Below are 18,115 nucleotides of genomic sequence, written 5' to 3'. Positions count from 1 at the left end.
AATAAAATTGATCACAAAGGAATGGCTAAGTTCTATCTGCTGTTTGCACAATGATGGAAAGTAGGTTATACTGTTAAACTATTTTTTCTATTCATTTATTTATTTCTGAAGATCAGGAATGGGTGAAAAGAAAGTGGCCCTATACAGTTGAAAATGTGTATAAACCACAATAATTAAAACTGTATTTATACCTGCACTCAGATCCAGACCATGCCCATCACACTTAACTCTCTAACCAACTTAACATCCAAGCATGACTCCCAGTCCTGCAGACTGTTTTTATCTACTGTTATTTCAAACCAGTGCACACACACACACACACACACACACACACACACACACACACACACACACACACACACACACACACTAGTTCAGAATGGAAGGTTCATTGCAGAATCACAATGTTTATGAAATGATGCCAAGAGAAGAAAATAAAATGTTTTAATCTAGTATTAGTTCTGCATTTATTTGATATGGAGTTTTGACAACGTACATGCATCAACTATAATTAAAATATTAATTAAAAATTTTCGTATCAATATGAACACATTTTACACACACACAATTTCAGAAATTTGTCTAAACTGTCAGCACAGAAAACTTATTTTGAAGCTTCGTCCCACACTGTTTCTGTCAGTATAGCCACATTGTCTAAGTTTCTTCCAGGAAAATACTCAAATGCCCATAGAAAATTGGTGAACACCACTGCAAAGCAAGAGAGACAAATCATGTAATTAGAGTTTTGTAACAAAGCACTGGGACAACCAAATTACATTACTGTGAAACTTAAATTAATGTTACAGATAATAGCAACAATGAAGACCAAATCTGAGTTTTCCATATGGTTGGAAAAAGAAGAGGCATCACTAACACTAGATCCACAATACAATTACTGCAAACCATAAGATAACAAATATTCCATTTATATTCTCGAAAGCTACTCTGTTATAAGGGAGACATTCTCAATAATGTTGTTCTATTTATTACAATTTATAATATTTACAAATTATTTACAGATAACAAATAAAGGAGATGATCCCTCAAAAGCCAGAAGCACTGCATATTTGACAGGTACACAAACAAAAGGTACAGAGCTTGGCTAGCATTTGGAATGCACTTCTTTTTCTAGCTGTAGGAACCTCCCCCTCCAGCTGTTTTCTTATCCCTAGGGGCTTGCATATCTTCTGTATAGTTAAATGATAGGGGCATCCCTGGAGTAAAATATTCTGCAAGTAAGATAGTCCCCCATTCAAATCTTTGGGAAGGGACTAATCAGAAGGATGCCATCAGAAAAAAACAAAACTGGCATTCTACAGTCTGTAGTGTGGAACATCAGATGCCTTAATCATGTAGATAGGTTAGAGAATGCGAGCAGGGAAATGGATAGATTGATGTTAAATATAGTAGGGATAAGAGAAGTGAAGTAACAGGAAAAACAAAACTTGTGGCCAGATGAGTATAGGGTTATAAATTCAAAATCAAATAGGGGTAATAATGAATAAGACAACAGAAATGCTGTAAGCTGCTATGAACAGCATACTGAATGCCTTATTTCAGTCATGAGACCCACCATAGTAGTACAAGTTTATATGCAAACTAGTTCTGAAAATGAACAAGAGATTGAAATAATGTATGATGAGATTAATTAAATTATTCAGATAGTGAAAGGAGGTGAAAATTTAATTGTGATGGGTGACAAATTTAGAAGTGGAAAAGGGAAAATAGTGAGAGAAAATGGACTGAAGGGAAATGAATGAAAAATGAAACTGCTTGGTATAATTTTGCACACAGCATAATTTAATTACCATTAAACTTGGCTTAAAAATCATGAAGAAAGGTTGCATTCATGGCAGATACCTGAGGCACAAAGATTTCAGGTAGATTATACAATAACAAGACAGATTTTGAAACCATATTTTAAATTCCATGGTCAGATATGGACTTGGATCATAATTTACTGATTGTGAAATGCAGATTGAAACTGAAGGTATTGCAAAATGGTTGGAATTTAAGGAGATCCTAAGATGTACTTTTAGCTGCTTCTGTTATTTAATCAATGGACTATATAATTTTAAGGATTTTCTTCCAGTCAGCTATATGTTACCAACGTTAGCTTTTACACTTTCTGATATAACATCCACAATTTGGGTAGTAATGTTTGGTTTCTACATTTTCTTTGGTGTTCTTATGTCGTGTACTAGCATTGCGGTGACAACAGAAATAAGTACGAAAAATTCAGAGTTCTCTAAATGGACTTTAGTTTATGTTAATTATCAGTAGAATCTTAAAAGACCTTAATAATAAACAGATAATGAGTGGCTAAAGGGCAAGCATTCAAGCCACCATCCAATTGCCCCTGATGACTTGGCAATAGTAATTTTAGTACATTACTGATTTTGATGACCACATGGGCAAGAATAAATTATTATGCTAACATCAATTGAGGCAAATTGACATCTTGTTGTAATGTAATCTGGATAAATTGAAGGAAACAAAGGTGGTTGAATGTTTAAGATGGAGCATTGGGTAGCTTCGGACTGAAACAGGGGAAATGAATGCAATAGAAGGTGAATGGATAGCTTGGAGAAATAAAATAGGTAATGCAACAGAAGATCGTGTAGGTGAAAAGACAAGATCTAATAGAAATCTCTGGATAATACAGGAGATATTTACTTTGTTTGATAAAAGAAGAAAATATAAAAATGAAACAGACGAAAGAGAATACATACTTCTAAAACACAAGACTGGCAAAGTGCAAAATGCGCAAGCAGCAATGGCCAGAGGGAAAGCACATGGCTATTGAAGCACCACCAGTGGACAAAACTGTCTGATATATCTTTTTACAGTTTTGATAGGGATATTTCATACTATGAAGTCAGACTTTAACAAATTGGTTTCACTAACAATGTAAATTGTGTCTGAAAATTGCAGTTGTTCTAAATCATATTTAGTCCTCTGTAGTGTGTGTTTCGAATCACATTGTGCCCAACATTAATTCAATATGAATCAGTTTTGTTACATTGCTCAGTTGGCTACACTGACAACTAGCATGCATTTCTTGAGAATGCTCCATGTTCAATAATGACAACTATCTTGTTAATTGTGTGTATGGGAGCAGCTTTTTTAATAATGGAGTAAGAAATCACTGTTGTATTATCACTAAGAGGAAGCCAAAATAGAGAAAAGAAAACCAAACATGCCCATCTGAGACAAGGTATGTAAAAATAAAGTTTAGAAAAGAATACTGGGATTGTAAGTCTTGCTAAAAGTGTTAATCTGACCCTTCCAAAATTTTCATCAACATTAAATTCTATGATTTAATGAGGTACTAAGTTAACATTCAGGTTTTATGACACTTCCTTTTTTCTTGCTGTGTCATCGTCGTCACCATTGTACAAACTCTTATTGACACCTCCACGTCAGCACAGAGAAGGTCATTTCTATTGCTATAATATACCAGCACATTTACTATTAAATGCCAAAAACACTGTAGTCAGAGTTCTAAACAAAAGTGAAGGGGATCAAGACTAGTCATTGATGACTAAGATTTCTTCGCCAAAGAGAGACTGCCCAAGATCTGATACCAAGGAACCTACAGCAATGACGTTAAGTATCACATTCCAATAAATAGCAATTTGGAACCAGTGTGCACAAAATGTTTTGCGAATCTGTTTGGGTTTGACAGTCACCTAAGTACTATTGCTAAATCAGTTATGGGCGGAGAAGGATGTAAAGAACACAGAGTGTGATGACAAGAAAGAGAAGTTCGCAACAAAGAGAGAGAAGGTTACTAGTTTCATCTCAAGCCTAAGAGGTAGAGAAAGCCATTATTCCAGGAAGAAGAGCCAACAATTGTACCTTTCTTCAGAACTGAGCATTAGTAAGTTGTTAAAAATATATAATGCAAGTGTATTATGTGATATATAAGTAACAGTTGATCTAATTTACCCTGCTTCTAGACTGTTAAGTAAACAGACATTGTTCCATTTAGAAAGTGTATGTTTGTACAAAAAAGTACAATTTATATGCATTATTACAATCTGCTTACTGGCTAACAAATGGCTCAAATGGCTTTGAGCACTATGGGACTTAACTTCAGAGGTCATCAGTCCCCAAGAACTTACAACTACTTAAACCTAACTACCCTAAGGACATCACACACACCCATACCCGAGGCAGGATTCGAACCTCCGACCGCAGCGGTCACGTGCTTCCAGACTGTAGCACCTAGAACTGCTCAGCTTACTGGCCAACAATACAAGCCCCTGACTACCAATCCACTCTATGGAAACTGCACATCAATAGTATGTCCACAATATTTGTGGTGGATGTTTTAGGTAATTCAGCCCGTATACCTCCTGGAGGTAAAATGCTGGTACCCCTGGCAGACTCATTATAAAGATAAACATTTATCCTTAGTTTCAGGATAATGAGCTTAGCTAGGGTTAATATTTTCACTTTCAAATTTGTGTATCAGCGGTACTGAAATTTTGGCTTCTGGTAGTAAGCACTGGACAACCATTGTCTCTAAGCTTTCAATTTTCTGAAGATCTCAGTTGAATATCATGCATGTTTTCCCTAGTTAGACAACAATAGTTGGAAGATATTTTTAACAACTCCTCAATAGCACGTTAAATTCACAATACACAAAAAGAATATATTTTTTTGTTGGGACAGTTAGAGTATTTTCACAGGTAACCATCTGATTACAACAAAACAGAGCCGCAACTTACAAGATTCAGTTGTAATGTAAATTATCTGGTTACTGATTGTTCAATTTGAAATCCTCTTCAAAGACTCCAGTAACACAGAAAATTGGTCCACATTTCATATGAAACTTGGCGTCATAATTTTGGCAGTTATAAATGCTTACTTGTGTATGTCAAGCAAATACTTATGTATGTTGAGCAAATTGTCCACTGTAATTTAGTTGACCACTGCACCTCAGTATTTTTACTAATTTGTATGTAATTGGGGAGATGTATCTTAGGACTTTCATCTTATATTTTATGTATAAAATCTAAAAGGTGACCCTTACATTTTCCTTTTCCCCCTTCCCCACTCTCACAACTCACCAGGCAGGGTTGTTCATCACTCTCCCCTCCCCTACCACTGTACAAAAATTCTGTGACTACATGGCTTCTTTCACCTAATTTTCATTCATTCATTGGAATATAAGTTGAAATAAGGCCCCTGGAGAAGATTGAATTCCCTCAGAATTACTGAGATGCTTATGAAAGTCAGCTATGACAAAACTGTTTCATGTAAGGTGCAAGATAAATACCCTCATATTTCAACAAGAACATAGCAATGCCAACTCCAAAGAGGGAAAATGCTGACAGGTGTGAAAATATATGTAGAAGAGCTAGAAAGGGTAGTTTTAGTTGTAACAACTGTGGTTACCAAAAAACAAAGGGCTTCAAAGACAAACAGTAGCCTGTGTTCAGTTAATGGATATGCAGGCAACTGTTTAGCATATTTATCAGATGCTACAATCGTGTACTCTGGGAGTGAATATTTAAAGGAACTATGACTCAATTTAAGGCAGATGATTTGCGAAGCTGCTCAAAAATATGTATCTAACAACAGAACAATGCTTTTTTGGATACTCTTTCACATTGCAACAAGTCACATCTAACAAATTAGCAGACTGTGGTTATTAGCCAGTGAAAGTGATCATCACCACCACCACCACCACCACCACCACCACCACCACCCTGCCAAAATGCAGGTTTTCACATTGTAGTTCTCCAAGCTGTCTGGTCTTCTGCCATCCTCTTCAGGTCTGCATATTTTCCTCTTCCCTTTATGTTGTCTATCACCTTGTATCTCCTTCTCAGTCTTCTCCCACAAACCAATCCTTCCAAAGAATCTGCTAACAAGCATTCCCTTCTCAATGAATGTTCCAACCAGTTCTTTTTCCTTTCTCTTACAAATTTCAGCAGACATCATCTCTCACCAACCCTTTCCAATACTCTTTCATTACTCACTCTTTCCATTCAGCTTATTCTCTCCATTCTCCTCCACATCCACATCTCAAATGCTTCTAACCTTATTTCATCCTCTCGTCTCAGCAGCCATGTTTCTGCCCCATATAGTTCCACACTCCAGACAAAACATTTGCCACACCTATTCCTTACCTTTATCTAATTTTCCACATAAGAGTCTCATCTTTCTGTTTAATGTATCCTTCACTACGGAAATTCTAGTTTTCACCTCCTGGTGACATCTCAAGTCTTCAGTTACTGTGCTTCCAAGATATTTCAACGCACTTACTTAGGTAATGGTAGATTGTCCTATTTTAATATTGGACAGTCTGTGACTTCTACTGGTCATCATACTCTCTGTTTTTGCTGTGTTTATTTGCATCCCATATTCCACACAAGCTTCATTCAGATCTTTCAGCACGTTATTCACTGTCCGCTCACTTAACCCTTTCAGGGGAAGTGGTTCCATTAGAAACCACCTACAGTTTTCTCATTTTGTGGCAAAAGAGTAGTGGCTACATTTGGGACACCATTCAGCAGCCTAGTTGGTGCCGCCCTCTAGTGGCTGTCACTGGAACCACTTCAAAATCTGTAAATATTAGCAAGTAGTGAGGCGAGTTGGATACCCATTTTTGTACGCTGTGCGCGAACGTCTTTGTTCTCAAATTGTGACTGTATTCTTTTGTATTAGGTAACTTATGCATGTATTAAATGCAGAATACTGTTCAGTTTACATTAATACTATATGTACTGCAATAATAACCAAAACAATGCATTTATTTCCGTGAATGTTGTGGTGGTTCCATTTGAAACCACTGCTCCTGTAACGGCAGCATTAGTAGGTGTGACAATTCCCCCCCTCCCCAGTTTCATGTGATGTATTCTCACAGACTAAAGGATGAGGAAATTCTAGAGTGCTTTTTCGCTGATATTCCTTCAGATCTTGACTCACAGATTGACACTAGCAGTGACAGTGAAAGTGATGTGCTAGCTGAAGACAGTGATCTGGATTTGTGAATGAAACACCTGTTTTATCTCAAATTATTTTGGAAAGAGAGTGAGGACCATTTTGACAATGACAGTGATGATAGTTTCAGCAGTAATGACAATTTGCCACTATCTTCCATCATGGAGGAAGGACGTCAGTTCAATGAACTTTGCCGCCAATTTTTCAGAGGAAGCTGGTGTACGAGGAAAACTTAAAAATGACAGTGAAGGTATGCAGCCAGTAGTTTTTTTTTGTCTGATTTGTGACACAATGTTAAAAACACATAGTTTTCCAGTCTAACCTGTACGCAACACAGAAAGGTGGCAATTTCAGGCCTCTTTCTAAAGCAGAACTAAAAGTATTTTTGGCTATAAACACTCTAATGGGAATCAAGAAACCTTATTATCGTGATTGCTGGTCATCCCACAAGGAACTTTCCGATGAGTGCATTTCCTCACTAATGTCGGTAAAAAGGTGCAGCAGGATTTTTGCACATTCACATCAATGACAACGCTTTTGTGTGTTCAAGGGAGAGCAGGAATTATGACAAATCATATAAAATCCGTCCACTAATCAATCAGATACTGATCAAAGAATTCTATGCACCTACTAAGTAGCAAGCTATAGGTGAATGCATGGTGAATTTCAAAGGATGAATCCCATTCAAACAATATATGCCCCAAAAGCCAATCAAGAGGGGATAAAAAATCTGGGTCAGAGCTGATAAGGTTTGGTATATTTGTGTTTTTCAGATATATACTGGAAAAGTTGAAGGCAAAGTGGAAAAATCCTTAGGAGAGAGAATTGTGAGAGATATGTGTAAAGGCTTGGAAGGAAAGGGATACCACATGTACTTTGACAATTTTTTTACCAGTGTCTCACTTTTACAGAAGCTAAAGGATGATGGACTTTTTGCCTGTGGAACAATTAGATCACACAGAAAAGGACTTCCTACACTAAGTTGTGGCACAACTTGACTAGAAGAAGGGATCGGTTGGTAGGACATGTTCCGAGGCATCAAGGGATCACCAGTTTAGTATTGGAGGGCAGTGTGGAGGGTAAAAATCGTAGAGGGAGACCAAGAGATGAATACACTAAGCAGATTCAGAAGGATGTAGGTTGCAGTAGGTACTGGGAGATGAAGAAGGTTGCACAGGATAGAGTAGCATGGAGAGCTGCATCAAACCAGTCTCAGGACTGAAGACCACAACAACAACAACACTAAAAACAGACAAAGAGTTGCAAAGAGGAGAGTTTGACTGGTCAGTTTGTTCTGATGGCATTGCCTGCATCAAATGGAAAGACAAATGTGTAGTCATATTGCTGTCTACAATTGAGTCACCTATATGTGTTGAAGAAGTCAGCCATAAAGAAAAGGATGGAAAAATCACAAAGGTACCTTGCCCAAAAATAGTGAAATCATATAATGGAAATATGGGATCTGTCAATAAGGCAGATATGATGAACAGTTTTTATGCAATAGACAGGAAATCATGAAGGTGGTGGCTAATATTATTTTGATATATAGTTGATATTTCTATTGGAAATGCATTTATTCTGTTTCGATTATGTAATCCAACAGCAAAGCAAGTGCTAAAGGAATTTCAAAGACGTGTTGCCACAGGCCTGGTAGGCAGTACTGTCTTCAAAGATAGTCCTGGCCATCTCAGTACACCGTCAGAACCATTTGCAAAAAAATTCAAAACTGTTGTTCCCCATGAGAAACGTATACTGGAAGCAAAACATCTGCCAGAACATGGAACCTCAAGGCGCTGTGTGCACTGCAGCACAAACAAAAAACCCCACAGAAGCAGATGGACATGTAGTCACTGCCAGGTAGTCTTATGCTTATCTGCAGAAAGGAATTGCTTTTTACCGTTCGTCAAAAGTGATGACATTTAGCGGGCAGTGGCTCCATTTGAAACCACCCTCTATGTGTTCAGTTTACGTATATTTCATTTAATTTTTACATTATTCTGTCTCACTGTATGAAAATTAATACAATAAAAACAAGGAAAAATTAGAAATTAATTTCTTTTTATTTTGCCCCGAAAGGTTTAATAAGCGAAAGCGATTAAGGTTCAGTATATCCTTTACACACACCATTTGTTTTGAATGATGCTAGAGGAGAAAGTCCACTGGTGTAAGATCCAGTGAACTAAATGCCAGGGGACCAGTTCCCTCCTCTTATCCATAGTGTGATGATGGTTTTGGATGATCACCACCAAGTGTGCTGAAGCCACATCATTTTGCTTCCACACTCAACAGTTGTACATTTTACATCACTGCAAGGAGTTTACCTTTGAGGAACCACAGGCAGCATATTTTCATTTGGTTATCAGATACTCATAATTTGGAGTAGCTGCATTAGTAAATGATCTAGCTAATGGAACACTGATCCATGCTTCTTAGCAAGACATCACAATATTCTCATTCTAATCCAGCCCATTTCCCTAGCCTATGACAATACAAATGGCCTTTCTTGTTATTAAACAGGAAAAAATGAAGCAGTCTTTTGAAATTATTATGTAAACCTTCCCTCACAGAAGATAACAGATGATAAAAATGAATTATGACAAACGTTAATCACATTTTGCTCTGTAATGATGATGGTAACCAGTCAAACCTCACCAAACTGTCCAGTGGTGTCAGCATTGGCTACTAACCCAGATTATAGAGAAATGTAAAGCTGAAAATTTCATGTAATGCAAAAATGCATCTAGCAAAATTAACAATGGAAAATCCACGATGGAGGTAATAATATTTGACCAAAAGCTCATTCTGTGACAATCTTTTGTTGTCTCTATATGCAACTCAGCATCTCTCCTACATGGTGAGTAGCAATTATCCTTTTCTTAATATTGTCAAAAATTCATCTGGCTTTGACAACATGATTTATGTGCATAAACTCGAGTTGTAGCCTTTCACAAACCTGAAAGTGTAATTAAATAGAGGAGCATTTAGAATAATAATCATATAGGTACAGGCATGGTGAAACAAAGGCACTGATTTATTCATAAACTGATTGGAAAGTGAAGCTGACCTAGAAAAGAGATTGCTCCTAAAATTTGTTGTATGTAGTTAAGATCTCCTAGTAGTAAGTTAGTTACATGTTCCATGGATCACTAGTACCATCTACATTATCTGAATATGCATATAACAGATTACTGAACAGGGCAATGGCTTAAATTCAATAAAATGAACATATTAGTCTGAAATAGGATGGACTGCTACGGACCACATAGAGGTTGTGTTGAGAGTGGCAGACAGGTACATTCAGAAGTAGATGTTGAATATTATTAAGTTACTGGACTAGCTGGTACTTTAATAATATCCAATTGTCTACTTCTGAATTTTCCTGTCTATCATCTCAACACCTCCACTATGTGGCGAGTAGTAATCTACTCTAACACATACTGTTATTACAACCAAGATTTTCTATTGTTTGAACTTTTTAGTCTTTGTCATTACTCATGTTATAAGTATAAAATTTACAAGAAAATAAACATGTTTGTTTGCCAGTGTTTAATTAAATATTCACATATGGAACAGAAGTAGCCCATAACAAATCAATACAGTTCATGTTTAATTCTGACTGTCAGTCGTTTTCTGTTATTCAGTAAATCATTCACAACTTTGGTTTGTACATACTGAACAACTAGTTGAGGCACTAATAGCTACAGTAACCAGTAATGAAGGACACTTTGCTTCTAGTGTTTTAGCTTTAGTGATGGCACAAGCTTTCCACTGTATCATAAGCAGTCTTTTTTGTAGGAAAACTACAACTTCATAGTTTCCTGCCTTTAAACTGAAGCCCGCCAATTTCATTAATTTTACCTGAGCCACACTTTTTTCACTTCAGCTCTTCAACATATATTTATATGTTAAGTATTTGTACGTGACTAACTACAGGAGCAAATCAACCATTTGGCCAAAGCCAGTGCCACTTACATTTCATACAGACCAAAATTCTAAATTCCTTTACACTAACCTGGCTGTGAATCTCTGTGTTATGCTGATATTTTATTGCGATCTATCTCAATTACAACAGTTTCCGACTTCTTGTACTTACGTGTGTAGTTCACACAAAGTTTATTATCCCTATGTCTCTTTACTAATGTACTGTACTCTGACTTACTACTTAATCACAGAAGGGTGCAATTGTGTGCAGTTGTATATGTGCAAAATCAGACCAGCAGGTAAACCAAGTAAAGTGTGTGTGCTGTTGCACATGCCTATGTACCACACACACCAACAAGGTACTGGTGAGTTATATCTTGTCTTAGTTTTGTTTCCTTGCTGGAACTGCCATTATTGTAATACTGTTTCAATTTCTTCTTCAAGATATGATCTACAAATCACAATATATGAGTGAAAAAGCAATGCCTATTTACACCTAGACAGCTAAAAATTCACTTTGCTGTTATTTGTCAATGACAAATTGCACATGGCACACAAATATTATTTTCAGTAGTTTGGATGAATTCTTCCAGGTAATTAATGAGCAAAAAATGAAGCATTTGACATGTACAGTCTGTGTGATTGGGTGTCTAAGTTTAATTTTACAGTCATATGGCTTAGTTCTGCAGGCTGAAACCTTTATAGTGGAAGTAACATCCCATGGTAGCAGAAAAGAAATGGTTCAGTGTAGAAGAAAGGTAATACTTGTCAGTAGAAGCATTATTGGAGAATACACAATTACTTTTATGAATTTCAGTAACATTTACAAAATGGGAAAACACACTGAAGTGACAAGACACATTGATGTTATGTATGGTCTTTTAAAAAAAATTGAAACAAGGACTTTGCCTTTATGTATTTGCTTGCATGTCTCTCAGTTACAAATAGCCATACTGTAGGTTTAGTCACATCAGTGGGATATATGTGGAGAGGCCAGCAGGATAATGGTTCCTGAACAAGAGAAGTAGCAGGAGAAACATTCTGGATGACTGACTGAGCTGGCCTTGTAATAGTAACCAATATGGCATCACTATACTGATACAATGCACAGCTGAAAGCAAGTGAAATTACAGGTTTTATAGCCTGCTGAAATGCAGCTCTACTGTATGATATTGAGAGCTGCATAAAACTTGTCTTTGGACTGAAGACCACAACAACATTATGAAGAGATGGCACACACCATCTTGATCCTGTAAAATGAAATCACATTGCTGGAGCATGCCATGGGTGGCTACACTTCCAGGAGCAGAAATGTTTGTCAATACTCTTTTTTTCCTGCCATAGCTAAAAAATCATGCACATAATAATGACTGCTCCTCATATATATGACAATATATAGAAACAAAGACATACAATTATTTTAAATAGATATAAAACAATTGGTGGAAAAGCATCCAGGAAGGTCAGGAAGAGAAGACAGCAACCATCATGTACACTGTCCTACTCAGAATTGTAGCATTGGTGTAGATATTCACTTTGATCCATCTCATATGTTATACCATGACCAATGAGTCCAAATACAACTTTCACACATTCCATACTTTCCATTTTGTAGGCCTTATAGATCTAAAGATGGCTTCTAACAAATTGGCCACCATCATCTGTACCATTTTGCAGCTATTATTGAAATAAATAATAATTTTGTAGTTGCTGTGTCTTTACAAGACAATATGCCTCCTCCCTTAACAAATGTTGGTGTTACAAGGTGGTGTCTGGGTAAATATATAATGACAGATTCAATATAAATACTCATACTCTTAGACGACAATGGATGGTACACTGTGAATATAAGAGGGTTGGAACTTAAATAGTGGCAACTATTTATTCACAACTGATACAAAAGAGTTACATGTTTGCACCTGTTACTGTCTTTCAAAGTAGTCACCAGTATTGTGTAGAACCCATTGCCAGCAACGTGGAAGGCATAGTATACCATTATCAGAGCCCGTTCTGTTGATGGTGCAAATGGAGCAGTCAAATCTCTGGAATAGTTCTGAAGCAAATGCCACAAAGTAGTTCCTTCATCTTCAGAATCAAATCAAAGTCGCAAGGACTCAAGTCCAGGGTGTATGGTGGATGGTACAGTACTTCCTAGTCCCATCAACCAAACAGAGCAGCCACAGCTTGTGTTGTATGCACCCGCGCATTGTCGTGGAAAATGATGGGTGGGTTGTGCAGAAAGTGTTACCACTTCCTTCGCAAAACTGGTCACAGGTGATGCTCCAGAAATGAACAGTAATACTGTGCATTGATGGTCTACCATGGAGGAACATAATGCATTAGGATAACACCATCACAGTCGTACATGAGAATCACCATAACTTTAGGCTGCTCCATTCACACCATCAACAGAACAAGGTTTGCTAACAGTATACTACACCTTCCACATAGCTGGCAATGGGTGCTACACAATGCTGGTGACTGCTTTGAAGGACAATAACAGGTGAAAATTTGTTTATCAGTGTCAAAAGGATGGATAACAAATGTCTTTACGAGCTAGAGCAGGGGTTGTGTGGTCAGTTCTTGAATGTACAAAAAAACCTGTATTAATATGATGTTAGAAAAGGCAAGACTATTATAGAGAACTTAAATCTCTGCATAAGACTAGTTCTTTATCAAAATGCCAACAGGAATGTTGGAAGGAGAAAAAAGTTTTAAGGATGACAATGTTTGTGTATTCTTTAATGTCATATTTGTGAACAATGTAGTTACTTTTTCCTTTTTTCTTCTTGAAAACAAAGAAATGCAGTTTTCTATGATTGATACTGCTACTTTTTTGACTCCAAAGGGGGGTTAAAGTATGCAAAGCAAAAGTTCATAAATTAGTGTAACAAGTCATTTGCTAGATTTCATCTCAATCTGTAAGTTCTTTAAGCACTTGTGGCTCATTGAACCTGGGAGAAAAGAAGAATTGTCTACTTTCAAAGCTGAAAACAAATTTCTAAAACAGTAAATAATCATCAGTTGGTGCTGCTCCTTAGAAGGGCATAACGAATGAAATTTTTGAATAATTTCCTACATAGCTAATTAAATGAAAAATAATTTACACAAATGAAGTTTGTACTCACACATCTCTCCTTCTTGTAAATCTCCAAGAAGCATAGGACAAGATGAATTACAAGGATTCATTGGTGTTAACCGAAATGCTGTAGAACCTCTTAGCTGTGCCAGCATTATAAGCCCAGAATCCAGCTCCACCTAGAAAAATGTTAAAACAGGGATGTAATCTTTACAAAGCATTCTTCATAAATGTGTCAGGAAAAATTAATAACTCTGCCCAGTATAATATTCTGAAGTGTACTTCTTTAACAACAAAGGCTGGCCAGAACTTACCTTAAAGAAGCAAAAATTATAAGTACAGCTGATACAGCCACACGAAAGTACAAATAATTATCCTGTTTCAGAAATGTTAGTTCTTTCCTCCTCAGGGAGAGAAAGGTGAGGTTGGACTGCTTGGGAAAGGACAGAAAGAAGGAGCAGGTCACTCAGAGATCAAAACACGTTTTCCTCAAGGAAGCTTATCATTTGAAAAATTTGTATCTACCCAGATATTTCAACGTAAAGCACAGGTTTAATCACAAAAAATGGCCATGAGTCTTTTATTAGAGATGATAAAATAAGGTGCAGGTATTGTGTTAAAATCAAACATTTGCAACTCCCTAGAGATAAAACAAAAGTCTGAATCCACTGAGATTACTAATAAAAGATCATACTAGGTATGGTATTCCAGCAATATAAGTAGGGAAACCTATATCTGCAAGAAGAAAATGAAAGATTTTGGCCAAGATGACTTGAGGAAGTCTAATAACTTCATATAAAATTCAAGAATGTATTCATAACATGCTCCAAACCTGGAAAGAGGACATCCGAAAATCATCAAGCATATTTGGACCATAGACAATCTTTAGGCTGCATTTACAGTGACAGCAGCAATGGTTGCCAAAGGTTACCCAATAACATCAGATGACAGTTTGGTCACAGTGAGATCGATTTCCCTTGTCAGTTTTTGTGGGATCAAGGAAGTTATGTTAGAATCTATTCTATTAAGTAGATTAGATGTTAACCCCCTTGGGTGGGATGGCTGCCATGACACTTCCATGTTTGGAAATGAGTACAGCACTGTGACATTTCCTATTAAAAAGATGCCGAAGGCATGTGAATGAGCCCTACCTGTCTCGGAAACAAGTCCGGCAGATTCCCTCAGTCACTGGAATAACCAGACAAATTTTATGAATATACGAGTTGATGAGAGGAATGGTCCATTACACACTCAAGGTGATTTGTGGTGACACTGAACAGCAGGATTACAAACACTTTAAACAACTTCAAACAAATTCAGCAAAACAGGAATATGTTAATTAACCTTCAATGGATATCATTTATCATACATGTGAGAGACAAACATAAATTTTAGTTTAAGAGACTCTGAACATCTAAATCACTGAAAAATGGAAACGTATACGACATTTGGAAACGTATACCACATTTGGAAACGTATACCACATTTGGAAACGTATACCACATTTGGAAACGTATACCACATTTGGAAACGTATACCACATTTGGAAACGTATACCACATTTGGAAACGTATACCACATTTGGAAACGTATACCACATTTGGAAACGTATACCACATTTGGAAACGTATACCACATTTGGAAACGTATACCACATTTGGAAACGTATACCACATTTGGAAACGTATACCACATTTGGAAACGTATACCACATTTGGAAACGTATACCACATTTGGAAACGTATACCACATTTGGAAACGTATACCACATTTGGAAACGTATACCACATTTGGAAACGTATACCACATTTGGAAACGTATACCACATTTGGAAACGTATACCACATTTGGAAACGTATACCACATTTGGAAACGTATACCACATTTGGAAACGTATACCACATTTGGAAACGTATACCACATTTGGAAACGTATACCACATTTGGAAACGTATACCACATTTGGAAACGTATACCACATTTGGAAACGTATACCACATTTGGAAACGTATACCACATTTGGAAACGTATACCACATTTGGAAACGTATACCACATTTGGAAACGTATACCACATTTGGAAACGTATACCACATTTGGAAACGTATACCACATTTGGAAACGTATACCACATTTGGAAACGTATACCACATTTGGAAACGTATACCACATTTGGAAACGTATACCACATTTGGAAACGTATACCACATTTGGAAACGTATACCACATTTGGAAACGTATACCACATTTGGAAACGTATACCACATTTGGAAACGTATACCACATTTGGAAACGTATACCACATTTGGAAACGTATACCACATTTGGAAACGTATACCACATTTGGAAACGTATACCACATTTGGAAACGTATACCACATTTGGAAACGTATACCACATTTGGAAACGTATACCACATTTGGAAACGTATACCACATTTGGAAACGTATACCACATTTGGAAACGTAACCTACCCCAGATCCTCCATTGTGGCCTGTTACTGTGCCCCCACAGAGTGTTTCTACTCTCTTAGACCAACACCTTCAACCTATTACCCAGAACCTACCCTCCTATATAAAAGATACCAACCATTTCCTCCACTGACTCTCCACAGTTCCTATTTCTTTACTACACGATGCCCTGCTCATCACTATTAATGCCACCTCCCTTTACACCAACATCCCTAATGACTGTGGCCTTACTGCTGTTGAACAATACCTTTCCCAACACTCAATGGATTCCAAAGCAACAACCTTTTTCATAGTTGCCATGACCAACTATATCCTCACCGACAATTTCTTCTCCTTTGAAGGCATTACCTAGAAACAAATCCAGGGTATGGTAATGGGCACCTGCATGGCACCATCCTATGTCAACCGATTCATGAGACATCTAGAGGAATCCTTCCTAAACTCCCAGAATCCAAACCCCTCACCTGGTTCAAATTCATTGATGACATCTTTGTGATCTGGATCGAGGGTGAGGACACATTATCCACATTCCTGCAGAACCTCAACAGTGTACCCCCATTTGCTTCACCTGGTCCAACTCAATCCAACAAACCAGCTTCCCAGATGTTTACCTCCACCTCTGTCCATATCATACATACTACCCACCAGCAATATCTTCACTTCAGCAGCTGCCATCTGTTCCATACCAAGAAGTCCCTTCCATACAGCCTAGCCACCTGTTATTGCATCTGCAGTGATGAGCAGTCCCTCTCTAAATATACCGAGGGTCTCACTGAGGCCTTCACAGACTGTAATTATCCTCCCAACCTTGTACAAATACAAATACAAATCTCCCATGCCTTATCTTTGAGGTTTTCCACAGCCATCATTAGTGTCACCATCGAGCCAGAGAGGAGCATTCCCCTTGCAACTCAGTACCACCCAGGACTGGAGCAACTGAATTACATCCCCCACCAGGGTTTTGACTACCTCTCATTGTGCCCTGAAATGAGAAATGTCCCACCCATTAACCTTCCCAACCCTCCCATAACGGTATTCCGCTGTCCACCGAACATACATAATATACTTTTCCATCCCCTCATAACCTCTGCTCCTGACCCCTCACCTCAGGGTTCATATCCCTGTAATAGACCTAGATGCAAGACATGTCCCATAAATCCTCCCACCACCTCCTACTCCAATCCAGTCACAATCATCATCTATCCCATCAAAGGCAGGGCTACCCATGAAATCAGCCATGCTAAGCTGCTGCAAACACTGTGCTGCATTCTATGTGGCCATGACAACCAACAAGCTGTCTGTCCATATGAATGGTGACTGACAAACTGTGGCCAAGAAACAAGTGGACCACCCTGTTGCTGAGCACACTGCCCAACATGACATCCTTCATTTCAATGACTGGTTCACAGCCTGTGCCATATGGATCCTTCCCACCAACACAAGATTTTCTGAATTATGCAAGTGGGAACTCTCCCTGCAATATATCCTGTATTCCAGGAACACTCCTTGCCTCATCCAACCTGTTCCCATTCCATCACTACATAGCCCTCATTCTCTCCTTTTCCACCCCCCCCCCCCCCCCAACCTCTCCCCTGCCCACCGTTTAACCTCCTGACTCCACCTAGCTGCCCTACCCTCTCTCCACCTCGTCCTTTCACATTCCCCAGCAGCACTTCACTGGCCCCCACC

The 18,115-nt window shown here is 37.8% G+C and overlaps 1 protein-coding gene across 1 annotated transcript in view; it reads right to left on the bottom strand.

Moving 5' to 3' along the window:
* Nucleotides 1–467: 467 nt before the first annotated feature.
* The window catches only part of LOC124545113, a 72,928-nt gene continuing 55,280 nt past the window's right edge, over nucleotides 468–18,115 (bottom strand). The window contains exons 6-7 of the mRNA XM_047123930.1: nucleotides 14,007–14,136; nucleotides 468–708 (exon numbers count right to left, since the gene is read on the bottom strand). Of these exons, the coding sequence (XP_046979886.1) occupies nucleotides 605–708; nucleotides 14,007–14,136 (234 nt within the window). The 3' untranslated portion in view covers nucleotides 468–604. The remainder of the gene's footprint in view (nucleotides 709–14,006; nucleotides 14,137–18,115) is intronic.

The sequence above is a fragment of the Schistocerca americana genome, chromosome 8 (assembly GCF_021461395.2).
Source record: "Schistocerca americana isolate TAMUIC-IGC-003095 chromosome 8, iqSchAmer2.1, whole genome shotgun sequence".
NCBI classification, from domain to species: Eukaryota; Metazoa; Arthropoda; class Insecta; order Orthoptera; family Acrididae; genus Schistocerca; species Schistocerca americana.
The sequence above is the reverse complement of the archived record's forward strand: the minus strand, read 5'-3'. Positions and strand labels throughout refer to the sequence as shown.